General features: G+C 30.8%; 1 protein-coding gene across 2 annotated transcripts; it reads left to right on the top strand.

Moving 5' to 3' along the window:
- The first annotated feature begins 12,726 nt into the window (after window positions 1-12,726).
- LOC101498246 (nudix hydrolase 1) lies at window positions 12,727-13,588 on the top strand. 2 transcript variants are annotated; one of them, XM_073365032.1, is made up of 2 exons: window positions 12,727-12,957; window positions 13,122-13,588. In XM_073365032.1, exons 1-2 carry the CDS (start codon window positions 12,885-12,887, stop codon window positions 13,424-13,426), a joined length of 378 nt encoding a protein of 125 aa, XP_073221133.1. In that variant the 5' UTR covers window positions 12,727-12,884; the 3' UTR covers window positions 13,427-13,588. The 2 variants fall into 2 exon arrangements, with proteins under 2 accessions (XP_073221133.1, XP_004513830.1); XM_004513773.4 differs by having other exon boundaries at window positions 12,739-13,038.
- The last annotated feature ends 3,893 nt before the right edge of the window (window positions 13,589-17,481 follow it).

Below are 17,481 nucleotides of genomic sequence, written 5' to 3'. Positions count from 1 at the left end.
ATGATATTTCGTAACAAATATTTTGAGATTGATTTGCCACATAAAATTTTCCAAAACGGATCCTTGTAATAGATTCAACATATCTTGGTTTTAAGACAGGGAAGTAGAGGATATGATAATCATAGCATGTCTCGTAGACTTTCAGACAAGTAGCAGACTCATGATATTCATCAAAGGATGCACAAAGGCTTTGCCTTCTTTGGAGAGTTGACTTCTTTTAGAGCATACTACATAAATCAAAGGTAGACAAATCCAATACTTGATACGATCATGTGAATATATCAAGCAAGAAATGCCATTGTATGGTATCCTTGAAGTGGAACTCTTTGATATGTAGGGGATTGGCTTTATGGATCCATTTCTCCCATCATTTGGCAACTCTTATATTTTTGTAGTTGTTGATTATGTGCCTAAGTGGTTAGAGACAATAGCTCTTCCCACTAATGATGTTAGAGTTGTTACCAAATTTATCCATAAAAATATTTTTACTAGATTTGGTACACCTTGAGTTATCATTAATGATGAAGGCACACACTTTTGTGATAAATTGTTTGGAAACCTATTGGCAAAATATGGTATGAAATTTAAAATTGCTACTGCCTACCATCCACATACAAGTGGACAAGTGGAACTATAAAATAAAGGGATCAAAATGATCATAGAAAAAATTACAACCCACCTAAGATAGATTGGTCTCTTAATTTGAATGGTGCTTTGTCAGGTCTGCAAGCAGTAAGGTAAAGTAGGGATCCTATCATTCCTCTATAGGATTTTTGGTCAACTTTTTTTTCAAGTGAACACGTATGGTGCATTGGTGTAGCCATAGGATTGCAATTACTTATCTTAAACTTCTTAAGAAGCTCTTTTGTATATTTAGTTTGATGAATGTATATTTCTTTTTGACTTTGCTGAATTTGTATCTCCCATCAATTTATAAATTTCTTAGAAAAGAGTGCCATTAGTAGATCCAAAAATAATGTCATCAACACAAATTTGAATAGTAAAAATGTCATCTCGTATTGATTTTCTAAAAAGTATATTATCTACTTGTCCTCTTTCAAAGTTATTTTTAATCAAGAAATTACTAAGTCCATCATATCATTCCCTAGGTGCTCGTTTTATACCATACAGAGATTTTCTAAGTTTAAAAACATGATTTGGAAATTCAGAACTTTCAAAACTTGGGGTTGTTTAACATAGACTTCTTCACTTATATAACCATTTAGAAAATCACTTTTACCATTCATTTGAAATAATGTAATGTTATTATTTGTAGGAAAAGAAAGTAGGATATGAATAGCTTATAACCTGACCAATGGAGCAAATATCTCTGTAATCAATGTCATTTTCCTGACAGTAGCCTTGTGCGACAAGTCTTGCCTTGTTTATGACCACTTCACCTTTTTCATTTAGCCTGTTTCTGAAAACCAACTTGGTTCCAACAATGTTCTTTTTAGTCTAGGTACTAGATCCAGAATACCATTCCTCTTAAATTAATTTAACTCTTCTTGCATTACAAGAATCCGTCCATCATATGTCAATGCTTCATAAATAGAGGTAGGTTAAATTGATGAGAGTAAGTCAAACAAAGTGATATCTTTTATTGATGATTTGGTCCTCAAATAATCACTTGCACTTCCAATTATTAGAGTTTTATGATGAGATGACTTGTACTTCCATCCAGATCTTCCTTCTGACTTATCTTGACTATTTTTGAGTTGATCAGATTCATCTCCTGAAGATTTTTCATTTTCTTCTGATTTGCTTGTATCCTCTGATTTCTCAGGTTCTTCTTGTTTGTCAGCATATGTTTCCTTTGATTCTAATAAACCTGCACTATAATCATCTTGCTTTGACTTTTCAAGGTTAGGTTATTTGTCATATAACATAATATAAATTAGATAATTTATGAAAGAAACAATACAACCAAAAACACCAATTTTGTTTATGGTGGTTTATGCTTGTCTATGAAGAAACAAACTTGTATTCTGCTTCTGCTAAAATGTTCATATTTTGTGATTCTTCTGGTTCTTCTTATTATCAAAGTACACATAATATTAGACAATAATTAAATTGAAAGAAAGATACAACCTATATCTCAAAAGTTTTAGTTTCACTCTGAAAACCCTCTTAGTTCTTCTTTTCTGGTTTTTAGATTCTAAATTTGCATATTCTTTTATTAAAGGGCCTGAACGAACGGATTTAAATTCCAATTCAGGTTTTTAGTGTTGACGAATTTGATTGGAGTGTTTAGACAAGTCTCCTGATTCTGATTGTTCATCTGACATTACTTCTGCTAATGTATTAGGTTCCTCTAGTAATTTTGGAAATGATGGTAATTATGTTTCTTATGGTAGTTCCAGTTCTGTTAATATGTGCAATTTCTCTGCCTATTTTTATTTTGTTGATACTCCATTTTTTTTATTTCTAGTTCATCATAAGATTATTCTTTTTCTGATAGTTATAGTTCATCACATAGTTTTGGTTCTAACAGGTATTGTGTTGACCATTCATTCTTCCACTGGAGTCAGTTCGCTTTTTTTTTGTAGGTCTTCGAACACATACCTTTTTTCCTTCATATATTGCAAGCACCCAATGACTAAGCACCATGATTGGTGTTTCAATTTGGTTGTTTAGAACATCTGCAACAACAAACAATTATCATTTAGTACCTAAATTTAGTTGGGTCCTAGTTTGTTAGTTCTTAAAGGTTTCATGTCTTTCCATGTGGTTAGCATAGAATAAGATATTTTAGTGTGACCTCTCTTAGAAAACAAATAAAACATAAATCATCAGAGGAAACAAACATAGGTTTAATTAATTTTTTTGAAATCCTATTCCTCTTTTACCATTCCTATTATCACCATAAATCATAGATGCATACTTGCTTCTTTGCATATTATTATCAAGAAAATCTTGAAATACTTATTTATGCTTATCAAGGTTACATGTGGTATTTTCAATTGATGTTGAACTATAATTACTTTTTCATAGTTAGATTTTCAGCCTTAAGTTCAACAATAACAATTTTCATATTTGCATTTTCTGTTTTAAGTTCAATAATATTAGTTTTTCAGAGTTGCATTTTCTGTTTTAAGTTCAGTAATATCAGTTTTCAGAGTTGCATTTTCTGTTTGAAGTTCAGTAATATCAATTTTTAGAGTTGTATTTTCTGTTTTAAATTCAACACTTTGATTCTTTAAAACATTAATTTTTTCAGTTAGGTTTGCATTCTCTTTCTTAAGTATTTTCAGTTTTAAAGACAATTTCTGATTCTTATTTAAAAAATCATTTATAGCAGTAAATAATAAGATCGAGTGAAGTCAAAAAATACCTCAATTTCTTCATATGTTGATTCACATAATATAGACATGTTGAACCTTTGGATTTTTCCTCGAACACTATAAAGTGTTCAACCATGAGACCGAGCTTTGATGCCAATTGACAGTGCAAACACGAGAAGGGGGGTTGAATTGGGTTTGAAAAACTTGATAACTTTTTGCTAATTTGATGAAGGATTGTTGGTTTTTATGAATTACTTAGACAAGAAGCAGTCGGGTTCAGAGGCAACAAACAATGAAAGCATAAATAATTTGACACATAGATTTATCCTAGTTCACCACTAATTTGGCTACATCCAGTTCCCTAATTCAAAAGGCTTTAATCACGGATTCAAATACCTTAAATTACAAAACACCTGACCCTCCAAGCCAGTCTTCCCAAACAGCCTGACAAGCTCAGACTTTTGAGGAACTAACCACCTTGACCCTACAAGCCAAGTGTTCTCCTAACAACCTAACAACCCCATATTGAAGAAGGAACTAAACCACTATCGGGTTGCATACAAAAGATTGGAACTTTAAGTGTTTGCTTCTAACAAAGTTGGTAATAATAACCCTCAAACTCTAAGAAAAAACACTCAGAAAATAATTCTCATTCGAACAAGTGTTTCACTATTTGAACTCTAAGATGAATCGTGAATTTGAGCTTGAGTTTTTCTACTCCTTTCTGATTTTTTGACGATCTTCTTATTCAGCCTTTGGTGTCTATTTATAGTTAAAATTAGGGCTTCAATTTAGTCCTTGTTTAATTTTGAATTGTATCTTCATTCCTAACTTGGTCAACCATGATCTTATTCAAAAATAATTCTAAACAGGATGTTTTTTGATAACATGTTGTTTAATCAATTATTTAATTCTAAATTCAATATGAGAAGTTCTTCTAGATTTATTATGTTCGTATTTTATTCATATTGATTATGTTCTTATTAGTTAAGATTGAGTTTGTAAATTCTTCACATTGATATTGTTCATATTTTGTTGTAGAAAAATCTTGATCAAATCTTGACCATATCTTCTTTTCAACTTGGTCAGTGATTTTCTTTAATTATAATTTTGAATCAAATCTTATTTTAGATTTTCTTCAACTATAAATTTTAATCATATCGTATTTTAGATTTTCTTCAATTATAAATGTAAATGAAATCTTATTTTAGATTTTCTTCAATTATAAATTTGTATCAAATCTTTTTTTAGATTTTTTTCAATTATAAATCTTGTTTCATACTCTTTAAAGTTAAATATATTGTTCTCATAAATTACTTTTTTTATCATCAAAACTCTAAGTATAAAATAAACTTTGTTCCAATACTTTGTGGGCTTATAGAAATGCCTAAAAGGCTTTCCATTTATCAAATGAACTTCAAAAAAAGCACATTGGGCTATAAAAAAGTTGAAATTTGATTCACCAAGTTGGAGCAACTAGAGTGATGCAGCAAAGAAGAGAGTTCCATATGGGGGATAATAATTTGCTTTTAACTCTAGATTAAGACTTTTTCTTGGAAAATTAAAATCAAGGTGGCTTGGCCCCTTTGAAATTTAAAAACATTTATCCACATGAAGTTAACTTGAAAGAAAAAATAGGAAAGGAGTTCAAAGTAAATGCTCAAAGGATAAAACATTTTTGGGGAGAAGCTATCCCAATTGATAAATTGTAAATTGTATGTTTTGTTTTCTTTGTAGTGTGTTAATACATGAAATTGTTATAGGATGCTATGGAAAGTTGTATCACGCATATGAATATTCGGTTTGAATGAGGAAAAGAGGTTGAGTAAAGGACCTTTGGTATTGCAGGATTAGTTATCATTAATGTTGCAGAGGAATCAAAATCAATATTGATTTTGCGGGGCTAAGGCTGTAATGCATGCACTCACTCTTGCCTAGCTCAACATGTGGTATCATTAGTACACCTTTTACACGATATCCAACCCTTTTCTAACCCATGCGCCCTACTCTGCCACTCACTCTCTCTCTCCATTTAATTTTATGGCCATTACCCCACAACCAAACCTCCGTCCATTCATTATTTACCTTCCACCCCTACATAATCGTACGGTGATCCCTCTCCACCTTCATCGCAAACCTAAAAAAATTTGATTTCCCTTGTACCTTTTGCCCTCGCTCCTTGTTTTCGCCTAAGTTTTCCCCTTAATCCCACCTTAACTAAAAACCCCATTTTTACCAAATAGCTCCATCAACATATTCTCATTTTTAAGCCCTACTACAATGGAAACTTTTGTTGTCCAAAATGGTGATCAAAAGAGGTGTCAACAAGTATGTTACCTTTTCTTTTTATGAAAGCTCATCCCATCAAGATAGATAAACACAAGAAGAGGTTGGGTCACAAAATTCTGCTCCTCTCAGATTTTAGAATTAGAACACAATGAACAACAATGAAAAATTTATCAAGCATATGAAGTTCTTTGTTGAGAATGGCTTTCTTTGATGGTAGGACATAGCATGACCTTTTGTGAAAAATTTGTGAAGGAGTTTTATTCCACAATTTTTCCTGCTACTCAGCCATTGTTTTGTGAATTTAGGAACATCCAAATCTCATTTTTGGATCCTTCAATCAACTATTAATTAGGGTTGATTAAGGATTTGAAGGCTTCTGGTCTAAGGATTACTATTTCAAGTTGGTGCAGAAGATGGCAAAAATGGAGTTTAATGAGATTCCAAAGTACAGCATTGTTGAGGGAACAAACTGGATTTTTGAGAAAGGGGTGGACACTTACAAGTGTTCAAAGATATCTCTAAAGCCTTAGACCAAGTTCCGGTGTCATATCATTTGTACCTCCATCATGCCCATAACTCATATGTAGATTGTGAATAAAAGAAGGTTGGTGTTGCTACATTGTATCATATATAACAAGAAGATTAATGTTGGGCTCTTGTTCCAACAGGAGATTTAGAAGTCTGCTTTTATAAAAAAGGGACGTCAAAAAAATGGTTTGTTACCTCAATTGGGCGACATAGTTCCAGTGAATAGTGGAGTGGTGGATGACCTATCAATATAAATATTTACTCTAAGCAGTGTTGTTGTTGAAGAAGAACAAATGTAACTTGATGTTGCAGCATTTGTGCCCAAGAGAGATAACATACTTGTTTCCCCAACTTGCTCACTAGTTTCTCCAATTTCTCTAATTTTCTCCCTGAAACGGAGGCCAGAGAGGGAAAATGTCAAACCCAAACTAAGGCACAAGAGGAACAATGTCATGACCTGAACACCGTATGTCATGATTGGCGCATAAGATATACTCCTAGCCTAGCAAACCTATCAACTAACTTAACAATTGTGAATTAAAATACTTTTGAATAACCATTTCAAAAAATATATATAATGTTTTTCTAGATTTCGACAGAGTATCCTCTTTAATTTCAACTTTCCAAATATAAAATTATGTTTCAAACTTTTGACCCAGTCAAATTTTCAAAATAGTGACTCTAAATATTTAATACATTTCCAAATGACTTTCTAAACTCAAAATAGGTGCAAAATACATCACGACTCAACATAAACTTAACAAAAGGATAATCAATCAAAGAGGTCTACCAAAAAAAAAGGGATTGAGACTTGAATCTACTAACAACATGCTACTCAACTGCTTGTGAATTTAGAAGAAAAAAAATGAAGTGAAGGAGTAAGTCATGTGACACCCTAAACCCCAAAATAATATATATAATAATTTATATCATATTTCAATCAAATTTGCAGCGAATAAATAAAAGTCTATTTCTAAGAAATAAAAACTTTTATTTTTTTTTTTAATTTAGGATATCACATTTCTCAAAGTACACATGGAATAATTCAAACTTTATTATTCAAATAAAACAATTTAATCTCAATGAACTTGATTTAACTATAAATTCTTATTTTAATTCCAAAAACTCACTAGTACTAATGTTTTCATATAAAAAGTCATTTGTAATTACATAACTAAAATATAAATTACAACTCTTAATTCCCGGTATCACCTATTAGAACGGATTTTCTCCCAAACTTAAACTTCAAGACTCATTAACCTGTAATAACTGCGATTTCGCAAACGCAAGGCCAAGTCAGTCAAACACAAACAACGAAGGATGTGAGTCTTGAAATCATGTCAATAGCATAATATAAGTAAGAAGAACACGCAAACAATCATAATACATTGTATCATAAAACAAACATTCTTCAAGGAAAAAGATCACATTATAAAGTTAAAATCACTCAAGTAAAATCAATGCATTTCACTATAACATCAAATTACCTAAGATAATTTATCATCACACATGATACCTATTAATCACAACAAAACAATCACAAGAAAATGCAATGCATGAGCTTATATTCTACTTCACAATGTGGTACCATTCTAAATATGAAGTACTTGGTTAGGAGGCTTGATACTATGCCATCATTCTTGTGGACGGACAATTCAAATTGGCCCAGTCCTCATAGATCCCCTCAACTCAACCTGAGACACATATACGCGACAATCGAGGTAAACGTGTGTTGTGTGGTAGCTCCCGACATTTGGAGTGCTACCTCCAAGTCACCTAGGAATTCCCCACCCTAATACCTCCAAGGTCTAATAATCTTGCCTTAAGGCTTGACAGCAGACCGCCACGATCAGGCTTATTCAGTTGTACCTCCCCGTAATCACTAGGCTTGTCAGGCCCTACCTATATGATGACAAAATAATCTTCACTTCACAAATTCTCAATATTTATTTTCTCCCCTCGTTAGCCTATGATACTCCATTAAGACCGTCATCTCAAACACAAATTGAAATTACCATTATTTCATCAACTATGGAGTTACTTAAATATTCTCATTATAAATTTATAACATCACTGTCATTAATCACACATCATCATCATCATCACATAAACTCATCACAAATTTATAGCATCACTATCATCAATCATACATCATCATATATACTCATCACAAATTTATCACATCACAATTATTAATCATACATTAATATCATCACATAAAATTATCACAACACATCCATCTTTTATTATAACATCATTTAAACTCATAAACATATACATAAAATTAATTCAACAGCCAATATCACAATAATATCAAACATCACACATTTAAAGAAATTAAATCAAATATCACAATAATATTAAATACCACACATTTAACGAATCAATCAACACCTTGTAAGTATTTCTATTCTATATTTTAATCTCACAATTTCCATTTTGCATATTAATTAATTTATCACTCAAAGGGCTATTGCTGTACGTAGCGAGCCCCGGATGAATCGTTTGGAAATACGGTTTTCCCGTTCATCTCACAATATATTATACTCATGAATTCAAACGCTCTCTCACTCCTTACCTTATTTCGATGCTTTCACACACGAGTACAATTCCACGAGCAAACAGTCTTTGTTCTTTGACTTTTTGTCCTTCAATCGATCTAACTTGACAGTTTATGGGTAAACGTCAAAAATAAAATATGAGAAAATACTCTAAAAACAAAATTTTGAAATTCGGTCAAGGAAAATTACCATAAATCAGAAAATCAATCAGTGGATAATATAGCCACTTTTCACATGATCGTTTTGGCGTTGGTTTCACTCAAATCGGACTTACGGTGAAGAAGAACGATGCAAAATGACAAATTATGTAAACAGAGAAATCATATATCTTAGGGAGAAATCCGGGTTGTTAAAAATCTAGAAAATTGTGTTTAATTGAATAGCTAAACGAGTAAAACAATATACTGAATTTTGGACGAAAATAGATACACTTTTCTGGGACAGTCATCGATGAATGGTATCAATTTTCTTCTTTTTCTCTCAATGTGCGGCTGCCCTATTTTGTGTCTAGGTTACTCTCTCTTTCTCGTGCCCTTCATTCTTGTTATTTTCGATTATTTTTTTATTATTTAATTAATATTTTACTCTTATTTAATTAGATTTCATTCTTGTTAATTAAATAAAATAAACAATTATCAAAACTATTTTTTTTTTACATTTTTTTTAAAACATAATTTAATTACCAACGTATTACTGATATTTCAAAAGCAATATTTTATAAAATGAAGTAATTAAAGTAATTAATCTTTTAAAATACATTAATAATCAAAACCCTCATATTCAAAATAATCCCTATAATAATACTTATTTTTCCAAATTCTCAAATTAAAATATTACCATCATTAGAGAATAGTCGAAATTATAAAATAAATAAATATAACATCAACACTTCATATTAATTACTAAATCTTAATAAATATATATAAAATCACAATGTCATAACAAGTATATAAAAATAAACGAAATCAAACACAATATTAATTATATCTCAAGATAATTATTTATAAAAAAATAACTAAAAATAGAAAATAGTTATAAATAATTGAAATATAACTACGTGCATACTCAACATAACTCAAGCGTACAAAAAAATATTACATTAATTGGGTACGCGTATATACACGTAAAATCGCATAATTTTTTTTCTTTAAAATATTACACTAAAATACTATTATTTTTTTAAACAAATATATCAAATAATAAAATAAAATATTTATTATTTATATCGCTCATTTAATATAATATTTATAAAACTAGCACATCGTAGAAAGCACCCATATGACGAAAATTATCCCAAAATTTATCAACTTATATTATAAAATAATTTTAACATCAAATTAATTATTTAAAATCCTATTTAATTAATAAAATAGTTTATTATAAAATTTGGGGTGTTACAAGTCACAAAGACATAGTGAGGAGACAACAACCACCACCAACTAGAAGGGAAACACAAAATATGGCACGACTAATTGTTTTACATTCTTGTGGCAATTATGTTACACAATACTACCTGAAATATAGATAATTCTCAAATGAAGTATACAAATAATAAAATCATTAAACTTATAATTTAGCCATTCAAGTTGAAATATTTAAAATGAAATCAAAATGAACAACCCAAAAAGGGCATAGAAAATCTAACAAGTAAAACATAAATTTTTGAGAATCAAGAGGCGGCTACATCTCATTCATAGCCCTCTCCTCCTAAGGATGACATTTCCCTTAGGGATGGCTTCAACGAAAGGATAGTGCTCTCTTCTCTATCCCGCAACACATTAATTAGGGAGCTTACGTCTCGCAGATAGTTCTCTCTTCTCAAGGATGACAACTCCCATAATGGTGGCTCCATCTAACGGGTAACTCAAAAATCATTTCTCATTTCATTGTAACTTTTGGAAAACATATTCAATTGTACATCAATTCAATGTTTAAATACTTTATAACTCTTAAATAAATCAAACTATAAACATATTATATGACAAAGACCATGAAAAAAAATAAAGGATGAAACTGGAAAAATCAAAGATTGTGTTCCCCAATTTTTTTAAAATAAATAATTTAACATAGAAAACGAGTAAAATAATAATTATATCATAATAAAAATATGTGATAATGATCGTCGTCTACTCACAACTATGAAAAATTGACTACGTTTGTTCTCAAACAACTTCCAAAGTAACAGACAAGTCCTTAGTTAACAAAAATCTTAGTATAAAAAATATTCTTAAGACTTTAGATAAATTATTCTAAAGTTTAGCTAACTAAAGGAAACCATAAAAATCCTTAAAATTTACTCGAAACACCAAAATAAGATTTTTAAACAAAACCACATTTTTCTAGATATTCATTCTTAGAATCGGAGTTGTGTATTTACCTCAAAGAGTATCAATAAATAACTTTCAAGGGAATGGGTACTTTTCTCCTTCCTTAGAGCACAAACTCTAACCCTAAAATTCTATCCAAAGAACTTGTGAAAATATGGGAAGGTTTGCTTAGAAAATGTATACGTTTCCTATGGGTTTAGGGTTTAAGGAGCCTAACTTGTGACTTTAAGTGAGAAGAAGAAAAATAAAAAGAAATTGAAATGAGGGTGGGGATTTCTATAGTCGAGAGAGAGAGGAAAGGAAAATGTTAAGTGAGATAGAAGGAGAGTGAATGTGGGTAATTTGTGTTGTTTTATTTATTATTATTTATTCATTTAATGAAATGGTGCATTTCAGAAAAAACCAAACTGAAACACCATTGTAACAATTTGGACCCACTTATGGAGATCAAATTTTGTCCCAAGAGGTACTTGTCCAAGGAGATGAATCAGAAATTAGAAAAAGGCTTAATTGCAGTTTTGGTCCCCTTATTTTAGCTGAATCACGAAAGTAGTCCCCCAATTTTATTTCTCTCTAGTTTTGATCCCTAAACAGAATTTTGGTATAAATTTTGATGAAGTGTCAATTTTTAAAGCTGCACTACACCTTTTATGATCATAGATTTCTGGTACAATTGTTACACTACAAGATCTTGAGGCATGATGTGACTTAAGTAAACGCAAAAAAATAAAATTTCATCAAATTTTGGACCAAAATTCTGTTTTAGGGATCAAAACTGGGGATAAATAAAATGAGAGGACTACTTTCGCAATTCAGTTAAAATAGAGGGACTAAAATTACAATTAAGCCTTAGAAAAATGTATAATAACTCAAAGACTGTATTGCAATTCTTAATATGATTGGAGGAACCAAATTGCTAATGAGTGAGTAATTTTATGGACTTATTTGTGTTTATTGATTTTAATTTTTGAAAGTTAAAATATATGAATTTAAATGACCAGTTACATACCCTGAATGGTTTGGTATAAGACCACCACTCATTATGGGACCCACACCATCACTGATGAATGCACTACCACTCATCAACAATAGTTCAAAATGTAAACATTATTGCCAAAATATACTTCAATATTTTGACTTTATTCCTTATGACTCAACTTTGTCCATCAACCTTGTTTTCCACATCTTTTCACTTCCATGGTCTTTTGATAGTGAGAGTGAGACTAGTTTGCCTTCCTCAACTTTTCTTTCAGAATGACATTTGAGAGTCATCGGGTTCAAGTTTTCACCCATGAAGGAAAAAGAATAAGTGGTTCTTAATTCTTCTATTTTTTATAAATTTGAATACCATGTAAGAGGAAGAATAATGAATTATATAAATGAATGTTTTTAAAAGAAGAAAAAAAAGATATGAAATCCTTGAAGAAGAATAAGAATGAATTATATAGATGAAATTGTTTGATGGCAAAATTTCAAATTAAAAAACATTGAATTTCAACTTTGTTATCAATATGAGACAAACTATATCCTGTGTTTTCAAATTGGAACAAATTACATTTACATTATGTGGTAATAAATTGGTTAAAATGCAATAAATTCTAATTTCAAAATATTATTTACCTATTTTTAAAATGCAAGAGAGTAAAATGAGCGACCCTTACGTTTTCAATGGGAATTCGCTGATTTACTATTTGTTTTAATCCAGCAAATAACATTTATTAGCATTTACGTTTTCAATCTAAAACAGCATTTACTTTATTTTAATTATAGTTGAACGGAGGGAAAACATATCCAGCTTCCGAGAAAAATCCCGAAGTCCAACAAAACACAGTGCCGTTCTCAGTCCTTTAAATTGCAAAGACAGAGGAAACATTAAACACAAAAACAGTACAAAAATGGAGAACAACGCAGATCCAAACGCGTCGCTACCGGAACCCAGAGTGGGCGTGGCAGTTTTCATCTTGAAAGGTAGATCACTCCTACTCGGCCGTCGCCGTGCTTCCGTCGGGAACGCCACCTTTGCTCTGCCCGGCGGCCACCTCGAATTCGGTATCTCTCACCCGCCATTTGTTTATAAAAAAGCATTTTTAAAATATAAAACTAATTTATTTTTACATTTTTACTAATTTTAGGGGAAAGTTTCGAGGAATGCGCCGCGAGAGAAGTGAAAGAGGAATCAGGGTTAGATTTGAGCAAAAATAAAATAGATTTTTTGACGGCTACGAACAACGTGTTTTTGGATCAGCCAAAGAAATGCCATTACGTTACTATCTTCATGAGAGTAGTGTTGGATGCATTTGAGCAGCAAGTTGTTCAGAATCTTGAACCTGAGAAGTGTGATGGTTGGGATTGGTATGATTGGGAGCATCTTCCACACCCATTGTTTGGGCCTCTTGAAAAGATGCTCAAAGGAGGCTTTGATCCTTTTCCTCTTTGATTCACTTTGCTTTAGACTTTTTAGGTTTTTGTTTTTGACTGATGGCATGGTTTGGAATTTATCAAGCTCTCATATCACACTCACTAGTAAAAATATTTGAAAAAATACAAGTAATTGAATATAATTAATGTTGAACTATTATTGTGTTGGTGTTTGGTAGCATCTTATGCAGCACTATTGTTTCATATTCATAACTTTGGTGTTAGTGTTTTATGCATGGCAACACATTTTGGATACCAATTAATTTGAAGTGGCGTAGCTTGTAAAAAAGTTGAAACTATTTTGTAGGATATACTCAAGTCATGATGATGGACTAATATATGGTTATAGTGTTTGTAATCTATTTTTAGGCTATTTGATTTTTGAGTATATGCTTTTCAATATCTATTATACATCAAGCGACCATCAGTTAGTTATTATTCTATTGAGTGCTTGTTTGAAGTTGTTAGAGCTTATATCTCTTTAGCTAATTCTCCTTTAACTTGTAGTTTCGCCTTTTCTGGTTATGTATAAGGCAAGGCCTTCTCCAATCATAAAATTGTCTATTTATTAAACTCTATTTCAAAACCTGTTTCCCAAGTCTGATTTTAAACACAATTTAAAATACGGGTTTGTTTTTAAGTCTAGCTTAACTGGAAAATGACGATATTATTAAGCTTGACGTCTTATTTTGAGTTTGAACTCGGAATTTCACAGTTGTATGAATTAATTATGGTGAAACTTACTATCCATTTTAAAATAAAATAAGTTTTAACATAGACTTTAGTTTCAAAATTTAGAAAAAATAAAATTGTCTTCATAAGAAATTAATTGAAGGTATGAGGATAAAAGCACTAATCAACAACATAGTTAGAAATGAGCACAAAAAGATATAGGTTTAAGATAGGAGCAAGGGCCACTCACTTTACCAAAGTCAGAATCTAGTTATAATCAAATTGCTTTAAATGGCATAAAAATAAATGACATGAAATATTTGTAAAACAGAAACAACCTAATAATAATCCCTAACCCAGAACGAAAACATTTTTCAACAAGGGCAACATATTGCAGATTAAACTTTTCCATGGCTAATACAAAATCATACAAAAAACCGTTTACAGTCTACATCAAGAGCATTAAGGGCTTAATAACCAACACCATATTTTGTGTAATATATTTTTGAAAAAAGAAAATACAACCTACAACCTATTACTTTATCAAGCTATAATGTAATAATAAGACATAACTTACAATAAAACATGTACTCTTATGTTTCCTTCTTTTGACTCACATAATCCCAACAAAAAAGTTGTCTAGGTCATGTTTATGTTAAACAAAAACAACTTCACAACTTTTTAAATTGAAAGCCAAGTAAAGAAAACTAACATGTTCCAACGTAGTAGTTAAACAGAAATTAGTTCAAACAAGAACATCCAAAAGAATCTAAGTAAAATATTAAAAAATTGATAAGAAATAAAACTATAGTTCATAGTCATGGCATGTCTCAGCTGAGTTCCACCAACATCACCATCATCATCTTCTCCTCTTCCAGCACTATCTCCTGCCATACTAGCCTCAACTTTAGCATCAACTTCTGGGTCATTGTGACCCATCCCTTTTGGAAAAGTTGGATTTCCCCTAGGCCATGAAACATAAGTAGCAAATGGACCCCCTTGTTGTTGGTGAATACTTAACATGTAGAGAGTCATTCAAATAAGTATAAGATGGGTGGTTAGCAAATTGTTGCAGCATAAGATGTTGAATATAGATTCGCTTCTCTAGATCCATAGAGGATGATACTATTGACTGGATCTGGGGCGGGTTGTGGCTCCTTGAACTCTCTAAATAATTTACACAATTTTTCAACATAAATTTGACATTCATGGCAAGGGGTGGGAATAGGCCAGGTCAGGCCAGGCTTTGAAAGGCCTGAGCCTGACCTACGATTTATTTTTTAGGCCTACGGCCTATCATAGGCTTTTCTTTTTTTTTCCGGCCTGACCTGACCTTTTAAAAAGTATGGTCTGGTTTGGAAGCCTATTTAAAAGCCTTATTTACATTAAAATATTTAAATGCTCTACTAATACCACATGATACTGTCCACATACCAATATCAATGTCTATATATCTATATATATCAAACAAAAAATAATTTTCTAACAAAATAATTTAAAAAAAATCTGAAACAATCATCTAAACCTTAAAAAATAATTTTTGATTTCAAATAATAGATTTTTTATTGATTAATTAAACGGTTACCGAATATAGAATTGTTACCGAATATGGAACAGTTACTGAAATATTGAATGATTACTGATTGATTGTTTAATTGATAGAATTTAAAATAGGAAATAATATTATTAATATAATAATAAAAAATAATAGTAATAAATAATAAAATATATATAGGTCGGCCTGTCAGGCCTAATAGGTTTTTTTATAAGCATAAGCCTGACCTATTTAAATAAATAGACTTTAAAAACAGCCTGAGCCTAGCCTTTTTATTAAATAGGCCAGGCCAGACCATAAGTAGGTCTGGCCATAGGCCCCTGCCGGACGGCCTAGCCTATTCCCATCCCTATTCATGGCAGACCTTAATTTCGTTTGATGGTGTGTGGGAATTCCTATATTGTAGTGCTTGCATAACCATGCAATCAATGCGGGGAATCCTAGAGGTTTTGGAATTTCTACTCTTTTGGATGGATCATAGGTAGGGCCGTGCAAAAAATTCGATTATGAGGCCAAAATCTAAAATCGGATCCAAATTCATTTTAAATATCCGATTAAAATAATATGATTATAATCCGATTTATATATCAACTGGTTGGATACTGATTATGTTTTATATATGGATTTGGTTTTTATTCGATTTTTATCCACTTAACTCCCAAAAATCTAAATCTCCAAAACTCTAAAATGATTCTAATTTTAATTGTCACCACCCCACCGACCTTCCGGCAGTGTTTTTCGACAATTTTTTACTAACTTCATTGATATATTACTAATTTCATTTAATCAATTGCTTATTACTAACCAACAATACTTTATATTTAATATTACTGATCTTTAAAGGGTGAATTTTTTTCAAAATGTTACATTAATATGTTACATTGGAAATGATATTGAGATTTAGACATTGATCAAACTTAACTTAATTATAAATGCTCAAGATAAAAGTTAATATATTAAATCCATTAGATATTTTAAATTTACTAAACCACAAGTGCATGGTGGTGTCCATCTCGGCGTTGGAAATAAACTTTCAAGTGTTTGTATTTTCTACGGATTTATTATGGTGCAGTAATTGTTAAATTTAATCGAAGAAATTTTCAAATGTTTGTATTTTCTACGGTTTTAGTAATAAGCAATTTATTGAACAAGTATGAATCATAATCGGTGGTCTTAATGAAATTAGTAATAAATCGATTTTAATTACAAGTTATTATAAGCAATTGAACATGTTCAATTTTAATCACAAGAGAAAGCAATTGTATGATTGATGTATGTTTTTTATTGAGCTTTCATTTCGTAAAAATAATCGTTTTTTTTTTCAATAATCGGGTTTTAAACTATGAATAAATGATTTTTTTAAAATAAATATTAAAAAGTAATCAAATTTTAACTGGTTTTGAGAAAAAAGCGATTATAAAATTGAATTTTTTGAAACTGGTTGCTTAACTTGAAACAGATTATTTAAACATAATCAATTTTACAATCGGTTTTATAACCGGTTTTAAACCAAATAATGGATTTGGTTATAAATCTAAATCCATATAATGCTTTTAAAATAGATATGATTTGGTTTTTTAGAAAAACCAACCATGCACAGCCCTGATCATAGGTGACAAAGCGGTATAGTTCATCATACATGTTCTTGCAATTCCACGTCAATTTTTCTATGAGACCTCTTTTACAAGTGCTAAAACTTAATTAGAATGAGAAAAAACCTCCAATACGTTACATTCATGCAAGAACGATTAAGGCTAATGAGGATATTTGGAATGCTTTCAATGAACATGAAAGCAAATACATAGATGTATTTACAATCACTAATAAAAAGGAGGGGCTACCAACTT

This window comes from Cicer arietinum, chromosome 2 (genome assembly GCF_000331145.2).
Source record: "Cicer arietinum cultivar CDC Frontier isolate Library 1 chromosome 2, Cicar.CDCFrontier_v2.0, whole genome shotgun sequence".
NCBI classification, from domain to species: domain Eukaryota; kingdom Viridiplantae; phylum Streptophyta; class Magnoliopsida; order Fabales; family Fabaceae; genus Cicer; species Cicer arietinum.
Note: the sequence above shows the minus strand (reverse complement) of the source record. Positions and strands in the feature narration are given on the sequence as shown.

Coding starts and splice junctions, on each gene's coding strand:
- LOC101498246 (XM_004513773.4), top strand. CDS start 12,885: ATGGAGAACAACGCAGATCCAAACGCGTCGCTACCGGAACCCAGAGTG. Junction 13,039..13,121: donor CGGCGGCCACCTCGAATTCG/GTATCTCTCACC, acceptor TACTAATTTTAG/GGGAAAGTTTCGAGGAATGC.